This window comes from Aspergillus ochraceoroseus (genome assembly GCF_002846915.1).
Source record: "Aspergillus ochraceoroseus IBT 24754 chromosome Unknown P175scaffold_3, whole genome shotgun sequence".
Classification (NCBI taxonomy): domain Eukaryota; kingdom Fungi; phylum Ascomycota; class Eurotiomycetes; order Eurotiales; family Aspergillaceae; genus Aspergillus; species Aspergillus ochraceoroseus.
This window is the reverse complement of record NW_024468478.1, coordinates 2,441,773-2,461,543: the sequence shown is the minus strand read 5'-3', so window position 1 is coordinate 2,461,543 and position 19,771 is coordinate 2,441,773. Positions and strand designations below refer to the sequence as shown.

Genomic DNA, 19,771 nt, shown 5'->3' with positions numbered 1-19,771 from the left:
ACCGGGAGCGGCGGTCACAGATGGTGGGGAAGAGGAAGGGAAACTCGACAACGACGACATGAACCTAGCATATGAGGCGGACATAGGGTGCATCCAGGGTTCCTGATTTCCTACTGCTGGAGAGGAGACCAATCTCCGTCGCTTGCACAACGGGGCGTCATTGACTGGGTGGCGCGATGATTCCAGGATGGGATGTGTTGGGAATCGAATAGAAGGAGGAAGGGCGATTCTGAGGGGCGAATTGGCGGTGAGATTTCAAAGCAGCAGCAGCAGCAGGACAGCAGGACAGCAGGACAGGAAATATACGAATCAAAGAGTCAAGAGGAATCAGCTGAAAGAAACAGAAACCAGAGACTTGGAATGATTTGATTCCAACTTGCAGGCGGGGGATAGTCTCGTGACAGGCACCTAGCGACCGCAAGGCAAACGGAATTCGACGCCGAAAGCGAGGGTATAACAGAGATAAAAATATGATGGGGCTGAACAGGATAGGAAGGAAGAGGAAAGCGAAAAGAACAGTCGCGGGGTCTTGAGAAATTGAAGAGTCGGCGTAGGAATACGAAGAGAGGAGAGGGAGAGTGAGAGGGAGAGTGAGCCTTGCCTTATCACCGCCACCACTCACTCCTTTTTGTCGCGGGGCACCAGACAATTATATCGTCACAAATGGCCCACAGAACAAGAGAAACAGTGAGAGTGACTCTGGGGATTGGTTCAGACACTGAGGATAGAAGAACTATCTACGTAGGTTAAAGATAAATTCTAGTGTATACCAGATCTTGGGTTAATTTCCTCTCCAGGCATCTTTTGCCTTGCGGTTAATCGGCGTGGTAATTTCTATTGAGAGAATGTACTCCGTACAGGCAAGCGGAGGATAGGATGGAGAATCTTACAATGAGAGCATTGGCAATCCGATTATTACTATTGTTGTTGTTGTTGTTGTTGTTGTTGTTATTATTATTGGTACCCAAAAGGACTCTCGGGGAAAATTCGGATCCCATTGAATACACATCTCCTGCCTGAGGCGGAAAGAATATAGAGATATATAGAGATGACCAAATCTACTCCAGAAATCTCTACCATAGCCCTCTCTATAGTTACGTGACGCTCAAATTTCAAATTACAAATAATTATATTTTTAATCTTCAATACAGGAAAAGGAACTGCCAAAATATACAGCAAACGGCTGGTCTCATGCCGGGCCAACTCAACCGTGGGCCGATTGAAAGGAGATTAGATAGAGATAGCCTGAGTGCATTGTAAACAGCAGGCAAATTGCAAAAGGAAAATGTGAATATCAATAGCTGAAAGGGTTACATGCCACACATGTGAATATAGTCCGATCGCAACGCCAGGATATCGCTTCGTTTTTTTTTTTTACCCGCCGAGTAAAGAGCAAAACACAAAAAGGAGATTCGTCACATGGAGATTGATATCAACACACGTAGATGGATGGAAAAAACTGATCTGTTGCTAAATCAACAGACATACCATAATTGGAAACGCTTCAGGGTGCACATCATGCAGAACATGGAGAAATTCAAGCTGTGGTTAGGTCTAACGGTCCCCTTCGGTAGTGTGGGACATCTCATCCACAAGCTCGGCGGCGCTCTCCGTAAAGGAAGGCTCCCCGAGATGCGCCTGGTGGATGTTATCCTGGGTACGATGTTGAGCAACATATCCCATACTCGATGGACGCCCCCGCGCTGATCGCAGAGTTTCATCATTGCCCGGTTGGTGGCTGGAAGAGGTAGATCCTGTGGTTGAGACAATGGAGTAATTTCGATCCCGTGACGGCGAGCTGGTGGCGCTGAACGGTAATCGACCAGTGCCAGAGGAAGAGGGTTGAAGCTGGCCCGAGGGATGGAGAGAAGGCGCGTTGCGTCCACCGGATTCAGTCAGGGCGGGAAGAGAATCCTGGGTTGAATCCCCTTCTTGGTGTGGCAGCGTACTCTCAGATCCGTAGTGTTGCCTGGTTATGGACGGAGTCTTTGGTGGTGCAACTGACGGGGCCTGGGAACTGTGACGAGAGCCCACACGACTTGGAAGCTCGATAGTGCCACCGGAATCAATAGCGGGCAAACTGATCTGGGTCTCCTCCGCCTGGTTGTCCACATTGAGATCCGAATCCTGATATTGGGCATCAGTTTCTGAGTTGCGTCGTGGATGGCCGTCGTCCTGTTCAGCTGGCTCGTCCGAATACGGCTCATGGAACTCCTCGCCCTCGGCGATGAGACCAGGCGGTGGAGCCCGCGTACTGCGGACAACTTCAAACCCTTTCCCTTTTTCTTTAGTTTTCCCTCTGAACAGATTACGGAAAAAGCCGGTCGCAGACGACACCGGACCTGTAGGATCAGCCGGTCCTGTCTTCAATTTCCGAGTGCCAGTATGTGATAACGGGGGACCTCGCACTCGATAATAGAAATCAACCTCCCGAACTGCATAGTCTTTGCGTGATTTCCGGGGTTCATCATAGTCGAGTTCGTCCTTTGGCGCAGGGATATACGCCGGAACAGGCGTGGCCCGCCCGGAGATCGATGGCCCTTCGATGATATCGTCATCTCCTTCTGTACAATTGCCGTCTCTGAAGATGCTGCTTGAACGTCCGCGGCCAGAATCATCGGAGAATCCTCGATCCATCCTTCTACGAGGTCTAGGTGGTCGGTAATACGGATCATGCGGCTGCATAGCCAAGACTGGACCGCTTTTAGGGGAACTGCTTCCCGTTGTCTGGTATCCCGCTCCAGGGAACCCGCCAAGTGTTGTGGGTGTATATAAACCGGTGCTATTGGCACGACTATGCGTTCCGTGGGCACTGCCAGACTCAAAAATGGCGCTGATCTTTCCTTCACTCGCCCCTGCTCGGTTCAGCAACAGTGCAGAGCTGGCGGAAAGGCTTCGAGGTCGCGATCCTTCGAATTGCGATGAAAGCCGGTCATCCGTGTGTCCGAGCATAGCAGCATCGGAGGCCATGCTTTGACGTGCTCCAGCATCGCGTCTGGGAAGGCGTCTGGACAGTTGGCGCATGCCAAAGACCTACCTCATGCGTTAGTCAATATTCTCAAGGAGGAGAACTTAGCCCAGATAGACAAACCTTGACGAGACCTCCGCGAGTAACACCGCCTTCATTGCCACCAGCCCCAAGGAGTCGAGCAACCACCTCTATTAGGGTTTGGAGGGCGTTGAGGAAAAATCCGAAAACAAGAACTAGACCATGAAGTAAGAGGATGATATAGCCTATCCAGCCCCGTGCAGCTTGGGAAACACCCAACGATGGAACAAAGACGACACAAAGCAAGATTGTGAGAAACCGGACGATAGAGAAACATATATGATAAAGGTTCATGGAGGATGGTAACGGGAACGGCCGGAAAGCTAAGATTGTCAAGATAGAAACAACCTCGCAGATCGCCAGCAGCACAATTTGGGCGATCCCAGATGGCTGGAGTGCACCAATTGCGACACCACGGGCAAAAGATATGAAGATCGTGATTATAGCATAGGCTGCTGCATCATCACAGAAGGTGTTGTATAGAGGACCGTATAACAACACGGTCGGAAGATCATCGAATAGGTAGGATTTCGGACGTGCAGACACAATGAGCCGAACCGTCCAAATGGAAAAGCAGACCAATATAAAAATGACCACTCCAGCTAGAGCGACACAGTACGCGGGGGAATCGCCGGCGATAACCAGTTGGTAAAAAGAGAAAGAGATGATCGGCAGAAAAAAATAATTACAGACAATTCGAATGACATTGCCAACTGTAAATGGCATATTCTTGGCGCGAAGGTCTTCCTCGGGAACATGGGCAAGTTCACGATAGAGCCAACGAAAAGCAAAAGCAAGCTGGATTATGAGCGTGATTATGACCAGAATCACGAGCAACCAAACCATCATGCCTGGCCATATGTCGTGAGCTGCAGGCAGGCCGACATATTTTTCCATTCTATCCAGCCCCTGGGTGCCATTGACGGCGTAAACACCATCAACTACGGGGTTTTGCTCGGTTCCAGGGTGTGTTAGACTCTGGTTGAACATCAAAACAGACCATGCAGCCTGGCTGACCACCGGTTGGTAATATCCGGGATAGTTCAAAGACAATGCGCCTGTCAAAACCGCGAACTGAATGTATTGTAGGCAATCCCCAAATCCGGGCGTGACAAGCCGTAGAACGTCCTCATCGCGTCCATAATTGCTTGTCCAGTGAAAAGGATCCGTTGTACCCCATGGGCTGTAGATTGCGGCTGAAATAGTGGCGATTCCGACCAATATCAGGATAGCGAGCGGAACGAAGGTGAGGGCACTCTTGACAGGGGAACCAAGGTCTGGGGTGATATGAACTGATATACATCCCAGTCTATCGGCGGCTCGATCCCCAGATATGATTTTGAGGGTGGTGGACAAGGTAGAAAATCTGTAGGAGGAAAGCATGTCATGTTGAATCGAAAAGGCCCGGAGATCCGCGAGATCCGTCCTAAACACCGCCAATTCTACAGGTCAGTAAATGTGCTTCAATGGTAAGAATAAAACTAAACTTGCAAGGGATCGCAGGGACGTACGAATTCGTGTAGAAAACAGGGCCAAGCGGACAATCCCCATGAATGAGGGAATCACAGAATCGGAACGGCTCATAGTAGGGTGTAAAGCTGACAACTTGGACCGTCGAGATAAGAGTGGAATAATTGTTATTATCCACATCCAAATCGATGATCTTGCCGACGGTTGAATTCTTGTCGTTCCAGGAAGGATCGTCTGGAGCCGGGTACGTCGATTGTTGGTTAGCAGTGCCAGAGACATTGCCATAGACGGTGACATTGAGCGGATACAGAGTATCTGATAAGTTGAAGGTCACGGATACATCCAGAGGAACGAACTGCAGTTTCAGCGGACTCGATTGGATGATAGCCGCATCCAGACAATTGTCGAACTCCAGCAAAGCAGCATACGCTGGAGAGAACAAAGACAGCACCAGTAATAACACCAAAATGCAATGTATCCCCCCGCCGCTCAAGAGAAAGGATTTTCGCGGACGCAGCCGGACGGTATCACACCATTTTGCAAGCTGTCGAGGGCGAGTTCCAGATGACAGTAGCTCCGATCCGCGTGGTCGGGAAGCACAGGTTGGCCGGGATCCATCGTGCCATTTCGCGTCGCGATCCAAACTCATCGCTGCCGTCCTATGTAGTTGGGATGACCTCCTCGGGGAGGTCAGCCCCTAGTCGACGAATTCAATCCACGTTGTCCAAGCAATATCCACGGGTATCCGCCTTGAAGATTTGATGATGGTTGTTGCCTGATAAGCTCGTATATATGCGACCCCCTCGGAACGACGGTGACCGGGAAATCGAGTAACGAGGAACCAGAGTATAGGTGAATCCGATTATAATGAAAGCTCTGTCCTTGCCAGGAAGCAAATGTACAAACAGAAAGAAAATGGAGTTACCAGGGAATCTACTCCTCTATCTCCCCAAAAATGGTCACGTAGGGGATGCGCACCATTTGGGAATGGTGGGGATGGGAAGATCGCTCGATCGCGGAACGTGACAGATCGCAAGGTAAACACTGAGAGCAGACAAAAGGAAGGGTGGGAAAGAGACAGAAAAAATAGATAAATAGGGAAGAAGGAGAGATCAAGAAAAGTAGAAAAAAAGAAAAAGAAAAAAAAAAACCACGATGGAATGCGAAAACCAGACGGAGACAGAACCATTCGGCTGCTGACTGCGCCATCTTGCTCCGTTCAACTAGTTCACTAGTTATTATTCTAATATATATTATCTACTACGACGGACTACTAGAGCGGTGATGGATCTGGTCAAAATTTCTAAACTTGGAAACACTAACTGCCTTTGTGCGAGGCTAATTCTCTAACTCCTGCTAAATATATGAGCCTCTTCTCGCAGTTCCCCCAGGCTCGTCTTTTTACTGGATGGATTTCCCTCGTGTCTGAGACTGTTGAGGTGGTGTTGTTTACTAGGGAGTTGTTGATATTGTCTTACAGTCTTGCCTACTCCGAACTTGGGTCGCTATTCTGCTATTCTTAATGGCCCTCTACGATTGGTGGCGGAAGGGCCTTTTTTTCCTCTTTTTTTTCGAGAAATTAATTAGCACCCACAACTGGCAGCCACGTATGATTTTAGAAAGCATACGGTTCTTGACGCTCTTCAGGCAGAAATCGAAACCTACCGAGGTATCCAACTCCGCTGGAACTTTTTTTCGAAAATCAAAGGTTCACCGCACAGATTCACGATAAGCATAAATTAGGTCTAAATATGATAGAGTTGCTATAAATATGCATATCTCATCTATCTTATTGTTAGGAGAAATTCTATGTAAACTAGCTAAGCTACCTAGGTAAGAGGACTGGAGATCGTTTGACGCTATATGTACCGAAGGGTCCAATTTAGAGTTTTTCGGCTTCAAAATTATATCCACGGAACAAAGGTCCAGCACGTAGGGCTCATAGGATATGGCTAGGTAAATATATGCAAATGAGGAGAGTAAAGTGTGATATAGTATAATGCTAGATCTGAGGAATGCATAATATTATATCTGTCAGAATGAGAGCACCTGGTGGAAAGAATTCTCCTCCCCCATGAACTACATTGTAGGATAGATAATCTGCGCGAGGGTTCAAATAAATGAATGATTCAAGGAGTGAATAAACACTCTAAGCAAATTACTACTTAGTATTCCTTGCATTTCAAATACATATAGTTAGTAGAAGACCCTGCCAATATACCTACTATAATAAACCTATGATTATTTCACCCTTTTATTAGATCAATCTGGGAGAACGACCAGGGAGAAACGTAAGGAGCAGCAAATAATTTAATCATTGAAATTTTCAAATAATAACTTGCACGCATCAAAGCCACGTTCAAGAAAGCTTCATAGTGCTTTAAGACTACAGAGTACGCCAAAATGCAATGTGTTCAAGCCACTGCTGCAGCCCATTGACCAGAAAAGAAGATGGCACATAACTACCTAGCTATTCAATACAACTAACAATTGAAAATCACTGCACGTGGCAAGAAGAACATTGGCATTTTAATTATGTCTTGCATTACACCTTGCATAGACTGTGGTTATCATTGATGGGACGAGGATTACACCTGGGCCGGGCAGGACAGATGTGATTGTACATACTCCGTATGTAGATTGATAAATAAAATCACCATGCTGATGGATTCAGGCAACGCATATTAACACAACTGGGGTTTGTGCTCTTGACAATCCAAGAATCTGGCTGTTTATTTTATAGACTTGTGCACGCCAGGATGAATGTAGCTGGAATAGATGAAATAGGCAAGCCGAGGTTACCGGCGTAACTGTGGAGGTTCCGAGGACTGGCCCTTGGGAATCAAGCTTGGGGGGCAGTGCTTTGGAGTAGTCAAGCAATTTATTAGAAATGCTAGACATACGGAGTCTGAAGCTCTATCTGCCAGTGGTTAGATCAATTATTCCTGTAAAGCCATGACAAATACATTCTTTGCGTGGATATCAAGATATTTCCTCAACGAAACCGCCCGATTTCCTGTGGCGTTGTCCGTCTTTGTTCCTGTGTACCAACTAAAAGCGGTACCTACCTAGTAGTTATATTACTGAAATATCTTCCTGTTGGAAGTTGCCTGATACAGATGCCGCTGCTTTTATAAGGGCCATCTTGCCATTATACGCCGGCTGGTTGACACGGGAGCAGATATCCAGGCCCTACCGCCGTGGACGGCGACAAGAACTTGACCTCCGGGCAGACGACCGTCGTCCAGATGCTCATCGATCAGGGTCTCGATTTCTCGCTCCATTTAGGTCATTCTTCCAACAACCTGCCGCACCACGCGATCCGCGGCGGCCGCGCGGTCTTGAACTCCTCGCCAATGCCCGGAGATGGAACGCCGCTGCTACCATGGACCTCCTCCTCCAGTACGGTCTAGATATCAATGCAATCATCTCCTGCGAGACGGCGCTGATGCTCGTGGCCTATCATTATCATTTCTCCATAGCCGAGGAACCGAGCACGGTCGCGTGCGCATGCGCATGTTGCTCGATCGCGGGGGCACATCTGTTACCGCCACAAAGCCTCCCGCAAGCCACGCGCGACAACACGCGATCTAGATGAGATAATCTTCCAGGAGCTCTGTTTCCGGTGGGCTGATGAGATTTGTGCGTGCGAGCGCCGATTGGCAAACTCTCAAGATGATCTGGCAGTATTCGTGGCGAGTGCGATATCCTGTTTGATTTTTGTCGATGTTTGTCCGTCATCGCAGGTGCCAGCAGACTTCATCGCGCGGAATGGCAAGATTTGAGACGAGTTACAGTAAGTAGGTTGCCAAAGGTTTGCATAATGCGGTTGCATGGCAACCCCACCCTGTTTGACCACCATTTGCCTCAATTCCTGCCTCCATCCTGCGGCCTCAAATGGAAAGAAAGCTACTTACTTCAGTTAGCCCGAAGGCACAACGATGGGTGAGCTCAGCATGGTCGAATGCCTCACAGGGTGTTACCATGGCAGTAGAGATACCCTTACAAAGACAAGAATCCCAGATATTCTCGCCCCTCTTCATTTGGTGCCCAAAAGCCTTGATACTATTCTAGAATCTCGGACAAATCATGGCCATTCCGTAGCATTCCAAGCAAAACCTATTATTATTAATGGATAACTTTCTACGCATGATAGATATACATACCAGAGAATAAGCAGTATTCAGAGGAATACTATTGACAGAGGACTGACTTCTTAGTGTTAAGGATATAAGAAATCTGAAGACCCCTTACTGGAATTGAAATTTTTATAGACGTCCGAAAATAATGCATACCACAGAAACTATAGCTAGTGAGTGGCACAGAACAAGCATTAGGGAAATATTAAAAATTTAGACTGGAAAAGTGAAAAGCAATAATATTTAACTAATAAATATAGATATGCTAGCAAAAAGATAAAGAAAGGGAGATGAATCCAAATAAAAGTAGCCATAAAGTTATACGCAGCAACTACATAAATATAATAGAGGATTAATGTAAAGAAGATCACCACAATGAAGTATAATAAAGATTAAGATAACCTGCTTATAACAAAGATCACTAATGTTTCTGCAGCTATATGATCAATAAAATACAACAAAGCCCTGATATAGTATTAATATAGTAAAGGGGCAGAAGTCCTAAGATTACCAAGATGATAGTTAATCACAGAAGAAACCTTAGGTTAATTAGACCTTGACATGATAATATTTTGATTGTATGTTGATATTAACTATGTTGGATGCCGATTATACATCAGTATTAGATTGGTGAGATCGTGGAATCGACTCCTGCGAGATGAAGGAGCAAGGATTAGTAGTCTTATTGTATCTACTCTGTATCTACATACAATACGCATCCTCTACTTTAAGTTGTTTTTTAGTATTCTTATTCCTTACCTAGCCAACGGGATATCTACCCCGACAAGTAAATAGTAGGCAGATATTCCTCTAGTAAAAATTGAGCCTAAAAACATATGAGTTTTATGTACTAGATTCTATCTTAACTGAGTACTGTCCTGGCTCCTGAATGAGAGTATAGAGGGTTCATCTGTATAGAGAGTTCTAGGTTAGTTTGAAGTGTATAATAGGTAGTAAAAGGATTTTACTTTATATATTGAATAATTGAGCGTTTTTGAATATCAGATACTAATTTCAGTCGACCTAATTATGGGTTCGAAGTTTAGGCGGTCTTGAAGTTGACTGATAGATTATTAAATATATAATTGAATCAGTTGGGAAGAATAGGTTATGATTTAGGATCCTTTCCGCCCTACCTTATAAAGGCCCATTATCAAAGACCTTTCTAAAGGTATCAATTCCCTACTGGGAATCGTATTTGAAACTTGCCTATCTATGGCGTGGTGATTTTTCGACAAGTATAGGTAGTATGTGCGTTGGGTGGTTGGACGCGTTTTTTATGCAAACTTTTTGCCTAGTAACTGTATGTCGACAGCTCCTACCCGATATTGACGACTAGGTGCATGACTCGCTGATTACAGACGCAGACTGTCCTTCGATTTTCAATTCTGAGCCAAGTTTGGCTCCTCCCGAATTTTGATCCTGATGACCACCCTACTACCCTTTGAACCGACTGGGACAATTCAGCGTCCAGCCATCCTTCCAAGTTCCTTTGCCCCTTGTGAGAGTTCACCCAAATTCCACCTGAGACCCAAGGCTCCAGTGGACTTGGGCGTGGTCCACTAAGCAACCAGCCCTCAAAGAGGACGAGAAAGGCGAGGGGCCGCGGACCAGGATGGGTATAGGTCGGTTTCATGATGACGGGAGGACTTGACCTTTGGCACTCCTCCGAGTCCTCCCAATGAATCGTCTGCTGGAGGGTAGGAGTTGGTGGATCCCCCCCATTCATTATTGGCCCAGGAACGGTTTGATCTGTTCCTAAGATAACTGCGCCAGCGCTAATGCACAGGGGTTTTATTATGAATCGAGGCGGTCTCTCACGAGTCCACGTCAGTTTCAGTTTTCTGCAACGTAAGGTAATAATAACGTCTCTAGGCTGGAGGTTGTCTCACCTCGTCTGAGACATGGGAATCTTCAGAAACGGTCAGTACTGGTACGAAGTAGGGAATACCTAATTACAGAAGATTCTGACAGCCGATAAGGATCGAATTCGGAATTGTAGCAAATGTACCAGAGTCGAGAAACTCGGGGGATCCTGCTTCCAGATGGTCTCCCGTCCTTCGACTATTTCGGGGTATTAATTTCCAAGAGCGGAATTGTCACGACAATGAAGATGGCCAATATAGGAGTCGCTAAGTGTCCTTCCCAGACCAATAATTTACCTAGGCAATATTAAGGGTCTCGGAACATCTAATTATAACAATAAAGGGCGTCTGTCTGGGATCTCCGACGGATTGGAAATTGGCTGAACTGTAACATCCTGTACCACGTGATAGAGGGAATCTGGCTTTCATTCAATGGAAAGAAGAAGAAAAAGGATAAAGAAGAAGATGAGGAATTAAATATCAGCAGTACAGAGTAGATCCGAAAGTGAGGGACGGAGGGGGGGGGGAAGAAAAAAAGAGGAACACAATAGTTAAGACATCCTGAGTACTAAGAAAGGTCCTCGGTCGGGTGTCGCATGGTTGTCGTTGTCGTTGTCGTCGTCGTCGTCGTCGTCGTATCCATTCTTTGCCCACATGCTTCCCGGGGATTCTTCCTCGACTTTCTTTCTTTCTCCCTTTGTTAATTAACCATTATTACCTATTTCTCTTTGCTCTTGGAAGAAACTTAGGAACCTGATTGATCTTCCTTGAAACTACTAGACCCATTTGACAGCTGCTGGCACAGCCCAGGGAATCGCCCTTTTGTCTATTCTTCTTCTTCTTCTTCCTCCCAACATCCCCACCACCAATTCTCTGTCGTTCTATCTCTCGAATCTGGGGTGTCTTCTCTATCTTGGACTACTTTCTTAGTCTCTGGTAAGTAACCTCCCCTAAACTATCTCCCCCCCTGAAGGTGCGCAAATACCCCCTTCTTCGCACTCTTCCGCTTTCTTGTTTCTGAATGGTCGTTAAATAATTGGTTGCGGTAGATCGCTCGTCCCTAACTCCACCCCAGACTACTACGCGGGCAATCGCAGTGCACCTGGCGGCGGCAAGAGCACCAATTCACCTCTTGCGATTAGTTAAGAAAACTATCTGGCCCTGGATTTTACTATCGGCCTATTGATCTTCTCCCCTTTTGCTTCTCTTTCTCTACAAATCCTCCTCATCTTCCCGCCCCTCCCCCAACGCACGGGTACCTCCAGGAGTTACCACACCAACGGCCGTCTCCCACCTTGTCTGCTGTTGAGAGGCTTGGTTTCCTTGGGTTGTCATTTCCGGCCTAATTCTAAATCTTCGCAGTCGTTTGAGTCTTCGCTGGTTGACGACCTCATCCGATATTGGTGGTACCTGTCGAACTTTCGGTTCAGCAATCTTAAAAAGATCAGGATAGCGCAGAATCTCCTCATACCATCCATCCCCACCGCCCTATCTCGCCTACCGGACCTGCGATGTGCAATAGGACTTCAACACGGATTCGAGAGATACCCTTTCTTTGATTTGGTTCAATATGTCTACCAATGAGCCTTGCTCGTTCGTCGATAACGACCGCAAGCCGGTTTCCAAGAAGGCGCATTGGAGGGAGAAGCTGTTTTCTAAGGATAAGAACAAGTGCAATACTGACCAACAAATCGAGGCCTTCTTGGCTCCTGTTCGTTCTAAGTCGGTATCTCACGCTGCTTACCCAGTGGCTTCAAGCCAGAGGGAGGTTCCAGCGCCCCCTCGCCTGGATGTCTCTCACCGATGGCCTTCTGCACAGGATGTCCTGGACGCATCATCGCCCATTTCGAAACCCTCTTCCGCCACTGATCCTTATCCGCCAGTCAGCCTTCCACAGCTATCGCTGAAAACTCGAAAAGGCAAGGGCTTGCGGGTCAAGTTCGCCAACGAAGCCCCTGACGTGATTGGAGAAGGCGGCGATGAAGCCGAGGAACCAACAATAGAAATATCACAATATCGAGATCGCGAGCAATCTAAAGCGCCTCAACTTCGACTGGATACCTCTTTCCGCCCCACAGATGGGTTCGAACATTTTGAGAAGACTCTTAAACGCAGTGATACGCGTGCAGCTGGGAGTGATGTAAATAACAAGAAGCCTTTACTTATCCAAAACACACAAGATGCAGACTTCCTCATGGCTTTAAATTTGGGAGAAGGCGGCTCCCGTCTGTCGTTCCGGGCATCGCCCGGGGCCGATTCGCTTGCTCAGCGTATCCGGGCGAAAATGGAAGTGGAGGAAGGCCGTGCATTGCAACACAGATTCGACGAACCCACCTCGCCTGGTGGAAACGGGGCGAGCCCAGACAGCCCTACCTCATCATATGAGACTCCTCCCCTCTCGGAAACCGAGCCTGTGGCTCCACCAAGTCCTGTTCGTAGCCCGCCGAGTCCTCAGATGGCACGCAACCTGAACCCTCATGACCAGGTGTTTCCCTCTGGTCTTGCGCCCGGCGGCAGTGTCCAGAGCCTCTCCCCTCCAAAACCTCAGCTCAGTCCTAGAAACCCATCTAACGATGGCCTTGCTCATCCGTCTGGTCAAGACAATCCGTCAACTTCTACCAGCCCCCAGCCACCCAAGGTTTCATTAAGGTCTATTGCGAACCAAGTCGGGGAGACAGCTTTTATCGACTTTAAAACCTACACTTCGCAATATGGAAGCCTTATCCGCCAGTCAGCCGAAAGTGTAAAGCCCCTGATGGAAACATCCCTTGCTGAATGGATCAGGGCCTCCGTGTGGTGGTTTATGCGAGGGAAGAAGAGGCTGGAGGCCTACGCTCGCTCGCGTCCTGGCAGCTCTGGCTCAAGACCGAACCAGCGTTCTCCAGAGAGTGCAACACAGGCTGTGGTAGACCTTGCGAAGGCTCTATGGATTAACGAGACTATTATTCCTCAGCATGAGGAGCTGACTCGACATGGTGCAATGAGTATCGATGCACTACTTGCTGTAGCAAGCACTACCGGTGATAACCAGCTTTCTGATTTTCTCGCGGTTCACCAGACAGTAATGAGCCACTTGCGATCGCTGTCCATGTCTATCAAGAGAAACAATATTCTTGCCGCTCTCGCCGCGGAAGGTGACTCTGCCCACGCTGACACGAGTGTGTGGGTTCGTTACCCCTTTTTTGCACCGGATGTGTCTGCGGTCCTCTCTGGTGCGACCTCGAGATCGATGTTGGTCGACAAGCCTGGAAAAGGGCCGACATTTATGCACATGATGCCTCTCAGTGATACAAGTCGGTACTTTAGTTATGGTAGTATGTTTGTAGAAGTGTGTGTCAGCTCAAGTGAGGACGACAGCCAGCAGTTCTCAATGCCATGTGTGTTGTCTATAATCCGTGATCGTGCCGACTGGTATGTTTTTGCGGCTATTACCAGCCAGAGTGAATTGGTCAATGTCATGATTCAGTCCGATAGAAAGAAAGGACCAACATGGGACGATGTCGATTGGCAGGTCAGGTCGCATTCCATGCGGGTAAAGCTGCCTCGCGGTTTTGAATTGGATGTCATGTTCCGCGAAGATGATTTCAAAACCCTCTGGAATATCGTTCAGTACACGCTCAAAACCGAGGCCAGCCTTCAGCCCGAAGCTGGCGAAGCCGTGATTTTCGAGAGCACTTTGAAGCTCTTCCAGTACATGGATCCCGGTACGCCAAAGGCATTCCCGGCAGAATCCATAGAGAAGTGTCGTATCCGACTTTTTGAACGCTCCGTGACGGTAACTGAGGGAACTGGCACAAGGAGTGCCCATCGAGGTTTCCGGATCGCAGTGCTCACTAGCCCTAAAGTCAAGACTCTGAGCAGTGTGCGTCATATGCTTGGGTATGGGGCGCCCATAATCTTCGGGTTGCTTCGCGGTGAAGATGGGGCGCCAGCTATGGTTCTCAAGGTCAAAGAGGATGGTCGGACCCGGTCCATGTTGATGACGTTTCAGGAGGTCCAGGAGCGAACCACTCTTCACTCACTGCTTTTGGCAATGATGCCCAAGGAGAGAGAATTTAAGCTCTCTGATATCCCAATTCGCGCCTATACGATCGAGCAGCCTGCTGATCGATTCAATGGTCAGCCAACCAAGCAGCATCTCCAGTTCCCTAGCGGCACTGTGAGTGTCATTGACCAGGACCATGATTTTATTGAACACGGTTATGGCCCAACTATCCTTTCTGAATTTCTGCGGGCTTTCGTTGCCACTGAATGGGGTTCTGTTACAGATCGCATTAACCTTGGTATGCCTATGTTGAGGATAGACGTATTTGTAGTCCTACGCTAACGATTTTCTAGGCCCAGGAGAATTGAAGCTTGGCCTTGATGTTAATAACCGCACAGGTCTTAGTCTGTATAGACCTGCACAACAAGATCTTACCGTTTCGGTTGCCGAAAATCTAATTAAACCAGAGATGCCGGACAGATTGACGGATTTTCTCGAGACTCTTATGGCTAAGCCTATGGTCAGAAAGTTTGATTTTGCGTCATTGCAAGGTACCGTTATCGTCGTCTTTTCAAGCTGTATATACTAACTTATTACTAGGGCTTCACGAATTTGAGAAAGCTGTTACCGGGTTCACGGTGCTATTTGACAGGTAAGAAGACATCACCATATATTATACTAGTTATAGCCGAGACTAAAAAAAAAAAACCCGTGCAGTGTTGCTTCTTCATTTACGATATCTCGTCGCCGTATGGTGGTCCCAATCATTAAGAAATGGGAGTCAAGTATGGCCCGAATTCAGGTCGTCCGCCAAGATAAGGTGATTCAGCTTATAGCATTCCTCAACGACTTTAGCCATGGGAAGTGCATGAACTTTGTGCTCAAAGGGACAGATGTGTTGGAGAACTTCAACCGATCTGGGAAATTCTGCGTTCGGATCGTCGATGCCAAATTTGCCTTACCAAAGACCGATGATGATCCTGCATCCGAATTCGTCTGTTTAGATATGCCTGAGTACCCGATTGAGCACGATGACATCTCTATCGCATTCGACTCTGAGGCTGGTAAGTGAGGCATTCCACATAGGAGACAGACGGCGAAGCTGATTGAGATAGACCGGTCAAACTTCCAAGCAGCAGTTCCTGGGTCCGTTCGCGAGCCCTCTAGGATGGGATCTCTGCGACGATAAGGTTCCCTCTTGGATAGCTCTTGACGACCCGAGTCTTGGTTGAGGATTTGATATCCGAGCTGTGTCGCCGCTTGCCACGCAATTCCCCCCTTGTCCCGCTCTCAGAATCACGTGTGTTCTCCTCCCGCCGGAGAACATTCCGACCCAATTCACGCCCTTTTTATTGATACCCCTCCTCTCCTTCCTCTCCTTCCCCTCATTCTCTCTTCCCTCTTCCCTCTTCATCTTTGTTCAACATCATCATTGCAATGTCTCCAACTGGCCAGAATCTAGGCGTTTCTACGCGCTCTCTGCATGCAGATGATGAGCTCAACCTAGTTAGTGATGTTGCTCCTCCATTGCATCTGTCTACTACGTTCCGGTATTCAGATGATCCGGATATGCTGGTCCCCGCAGTAGACCTAAGCGCTGTAAGTTTTGCCCGCAACTTATGGTTATTTTTCCAGAGGGTCAAATCTAATGGATCTACTTTGACAGGATTCCGAGGATAAAACATCACACGTTTATTCCCGTTTGACTGCACCTAATCCCACTCGATTTGAAACCATTCTTTCGTCCCTCCTCAATGGAGAGGCTATCAGCTATTCTTCAGGACTTTCAGCTCTCCACGCAGCCCTCGTTCTCCTAAATCCTCGTCGGATCTCGATTGGGAATGGCTATCATGGATGTCATGGTGTTATCGCCATGTTCAGCCGTTTGACTGGGCTTCAGAAGCTGGACCTGGACTGTTCGGTTGAGCAATTGGAAGCTGGCGATGTCATTCATTTGGAGACACCCGTCAACCCTGAAGGAACCTCCTTCAACATTGAAGCATACGCGAAGAAGGCGCACTCACGAGGCGCTTATCTCATCGTCGACGGTACTTTTGCTCCGCCCTGCCTTCAAGATCCCTTCAAATGGGGTGCGGATCTGGTGATGCATTCCGGATCTAAGTATTTTGGTGGACATAGTGATGTTCTTTGCGGAGTCCTTGTCACGCAACGTAAAGACTGGGCGCGACAACTGTCCCAGGACAGGATATATCTTGGTAGTGTGATGGGCAATATGGAGAGCTGGCTCGGAGTCCGGAGCTTGCGAACCCTGGAGGTTCGAGTGCAGCGGCAAAGTCAAAATGCAACGAATCTGGTATCGTGGCTGCACAATGCCCTACAAACACCGAATGGCGCTCCGGATAGCGACGAGGCCATCACGCGAGAGGCTCTCGATCAGGTTTTCCACTCTAGTCTTCAGAAAGCCGACGAGTCTTGGTTGTTGAAGCAGATGCCCAACGGGTTTGGGCCTGTCTTCTCGATTACGATGAAAAATGAAGATCTTGCTCGGCGACTGCCCAGTAAACTGGCGTTCTTCCAACATGCCACGAGCCTGGGCGGTGTCGAGTCCCTGATTGAGTGGCGCACCATGTCCGATACGACGGTGGACCGTCGGTTGCTGCGCATTAGCGTCGGACTGGAGAATTGGGAAGATCTTCGCCAGGATCTTGTGAACGCGTTTAGAGAGCTGATTGATTGAGTGGGGGGTTGGGAGAACCGTGGGTTTGAACATATTGACAATGAATTAACTGAATGTAACAAACTTATTTTCTTTCTATGAGAATCCATGTACATACAATACAACCCTCATTTTTGTTTTATATCCCTATGCCACTGTTGCTTTTTTATTTTCCATGTCTGATATATTGCATACCTAGCTACCTAGGTAGTGGACAATTATTTTATATTGATAGTGAGTTTCAATCTAGTATTTAGCAACTATCTTGTCCTGTTGAGTACAAAAAGAGAAAATTGTGTTTTTAATATAGAAAGCAGGAGTAAAGCTAGGTGCTATTTCAAGATAACAGGGAATCAATGTAAGTAGAATGAAACCTCCTCCCAACCAACAACTTCCTCCACACATCTTCCTCCACCTCAACATCTAGCATTCTCACTTTCCAACCCAATAAACAACAACAACAACAATAGCCAATATCCGGAAAGAAAGGAAGGGGAAAAAAAAATATGTCCCACTTCCAAATCTACTACTTCTCCACCGCCTCCTCCTACACCGGAAAACAAACCGAACGACTCCCCGCCCCCTTACCCCTCTCCCGCTTGTTCGCGACCCTCGAAGATCGATACCCCGGAATCCGCGAGAAAGTGCTGAGCAGCTGCAGCGTCAGCTTGGGGGAGGAGTACGTCGATGCTACGGAGCAGCAGCCCTCGCCCTCGGGGCCGGAGGAAACGATGATCAAGGCGGGAGACGAAGTGGCGATTATTCCGCCGGTTAGTTCGGGCTGAATATGTTTTTCTTCTGAGCGTGTCTGGTGATTAAAGATGTTGTTTTTATTTCTTTCTTATACATAGATTATTATGGACAAATCAGAGAGAGAGAGAGAGAGCATTAAGGCAGATATATATAACAACAAACACGAACAACAACAACGAAACCAACAAGAAACAAGAAACAACTTGAGGAAGAGAAATCCCAATGCAATACAATCCAATCCATCCATCCATCCATCAGATCATTGTAATATATATATCATGAAACCCAGCCGGCGATTAAGTTAGTCATTACTCCTCGCCCTTCCCGTCCACAACAGCCTTCTTCTGGTGCCAGAGACAAGCACAGCCGATGGCTGTAAAGAAGAACATAATACTATGCACTCTATTAGCCTACCTACTCCCTTTTCTACCGATTACTCACAGGGAAAAAAAAAAAAAAACCCCTTACCACATGGCAATACTCAACCCCCAGATCGACTTCGCCTCTAAACACACGGGCTCAGAAGTGCCAACCCAGCTCTGGTAGTCGACTACTCCGGTCAAATGGCCTAAGTAGCTACTCAGATGCGTTGCAAATGTATACGCCGAGGAGGAGGAGGAGGAGGAGTCGTCGCCCACTCCCGTCCCGATCTCGTTGCACTGCAGGTACGAGAGCGGTTTGCCGATTGTGACGGCCACGACAATGACGGCGATGAGGATGAGGGCGTCCATCACGCCGCATGCCAGGAACGGGAGAATGTCGTCGAGGAAGAGGATGGTGGAAATAATGCAGTACATGACGGCAATGCAGGTCTATCCCGTGCCGTACCATGCCGGACCCATTTCTTAGTATATAATATAGTGTCTCTCTCAACTGAGCTGATGCATGATGGGCACGTACCACGGTGATGGTTCCAATGAAGACCCCCGGGGGAGTCGCATCGTACCTCACAATTTCGGCAATGAAGTTTGCTGTGAGGCCGATGATGGCAATTAGGGAGCAGGCTTGGATGATGCGGGCGAGGAGGAAGGTCGCGCCGAGAGCTCCATATTTGGGCATGTTGGTGGGATTTCTTCGGGCTCTTGTAGACGGATCTGGATATCAAGGAGTGATATGATGGAGATTCGTTGTGGTTGTTAGAGATCCAGCTCTGCCAGCAGAGGAAGCTAATAAGAGAATGTATACCGTGATAATACGCAGAAGGAACCTGACAAAGGAAAGATGCTATCGGAGTAATTTGGGGTTGTTTGAAAGGGAGTCAGTCTCTGATATCTTTCTTTCAAGCACCCAAGCCCGGCGAACAAATGACTCTTTTTAAGTACTCGCATCGCAGAAACAGGATCCAGAGTATCCAAGACCTCAGCCATCAAATTGGCCCACAACAAAGGTCTAGAATCCGAGTCTGGATCTCTCCCAAGTCTTTGTCTAATTGCATGAAAGCCATCTGCGCGCGACGATCGAACAAGCGCCAGGATGCTAACTCGGCACGCAGGCGTTCTAGACTTGGAGCCTCAATGAAGCGAGGCGGCGGCTCGTGCTATGGGATAGGAGCAACCCCAGTACGAAATACGAGGAGAGCTAACGGTTCTAGCTATTCCCTAGCATCGAGGGATAATAATAACAACAGACGAAGAAAAAAAGCCCCCATGCACTAGGTTAGGCGAAAGATCAAAGCTCCTGGAAGGGGTCTGTCTCCACCACGGCGCTTGGAGAGGACGACAGTTTGTTCCGGGATCCATTCTCAGCCAACAACCACACGAGCTTAATCCAACCTGATACAGAGTGTAGGGACCACTGATTCAATAGCTGGTGAATATGGCACAAAGAATTCTC

General features: G+C 47.8%; 4 protein-coding genes across 4 annotated transcripts; 2 read left to right on the top strand and 2 right to left on the bottom strand.

Annotated features, from left to right (window-relative positions):
* Positions 1-1,554: 1,554 nt before the first annotated feature.
* Positions 1,555-5,168, bottom strand: P175DRAFT_0531682 (uncharacterized protein; the record flags this gene model as incomplete). The annotated part of the gene is made up of 3 exons (XM_040899892.1): positions 1,555-3,033; positions 3,092-4,475; positions 4,561-5,168. The coding sequence occupies 3 exons, from the start codon at positions 5,166-5,168 to the stop codon at positions 1,555-1,557; spliced, it is 3,471 nt and encodes a 1,156-aa protein (XP_040753523.1).
* A 2,833-nt stretch (positions 5,169-8,001) lies between these two features.
* On the top strand, positions 8,002-8,664 carry P175DRAFT_0557057 (uncharacterized protein; the record flags this gene model as incomplete). The annotated part of the gene is made up of 2 exons (XM_040900739.1): positions 8,002-8,315; positions 8,446-8,664. A coding segment is annotated over one exon (303 nt), but the record flags the coding sequence as incomplete, so codon positions are not given.
* Positions 8,665-12,093: 3,429 nt separating this feature from the next.
* On the top strand, positions 12,094-17,970 carry P175DRAFT_0435289 (uncharacterized protein; the record flags this gene model as incomplete). The annotated part of the gene is made up of 7 exons (XM_040893721.1): positions 12,094-14,806; positions 14,862-15,059; positions 15,109-15,160; positions 15,226-15,572; positions 15,971-16,107; positions 16,175-17,176; positions 17,671-17,970. The coding sequence occupies 7 exons, from the start codon at positions 12,094-12,096 to the stop codon at positions 17,968-17,970; spliced, it is 4,749 nt and encodes a 1,582-aa protein (XP_040753521.1).
* P175DRAFT_0500973 (uncharacterized protein) lies at positions 17,931-19,433 on the bottom strand. Its single transcript, XM_040897066.1, has 3 exons — positions 18,839-19,433; positions 18,407-18,750; positions 17,931-18,331 (listed from the first exon to the last, which is right to left on the bottom strand). Exons 1-3 carry the CDS (start codon positions 18,995-18,997, stop codon positions 18,247-18,249), a joined length of 588 nt encoding a protein of 195 aa, XP_040753520.1. The 5' UTR covers positions 18,998-19,433; the 3' UTR covers positions 17,931-18,246.
* Between the last annotated feature and the right edge of the window lie 338 nt (positions 19,434-19,771).

Bases quoted from the DNA above. Each gene is read 5' to 3' on its own strand.
- P175DRAFT_0500973 (XM_040897066.1), bottom strand. From the start codon at position 18,997: ATGCCCAAATATGGAGCTCTCGGCGCGACCTTCCTCCTCGCCCGCATC. The intron at 18,751-18,838 runs GTACGTGCCCAT...GGCACGGGATAG, and splicing joins TCATTGGAACCATCACCGTG to ACCTGCATTGCCGTCATGTA. The intron at 18,332-18,406 runs GTAAGGGGTTTT...TAGAGTGCATAG, and splicing joins GGGTTGAGTATTGCCATGTG to TATTATGTTCTTCTTTACAG.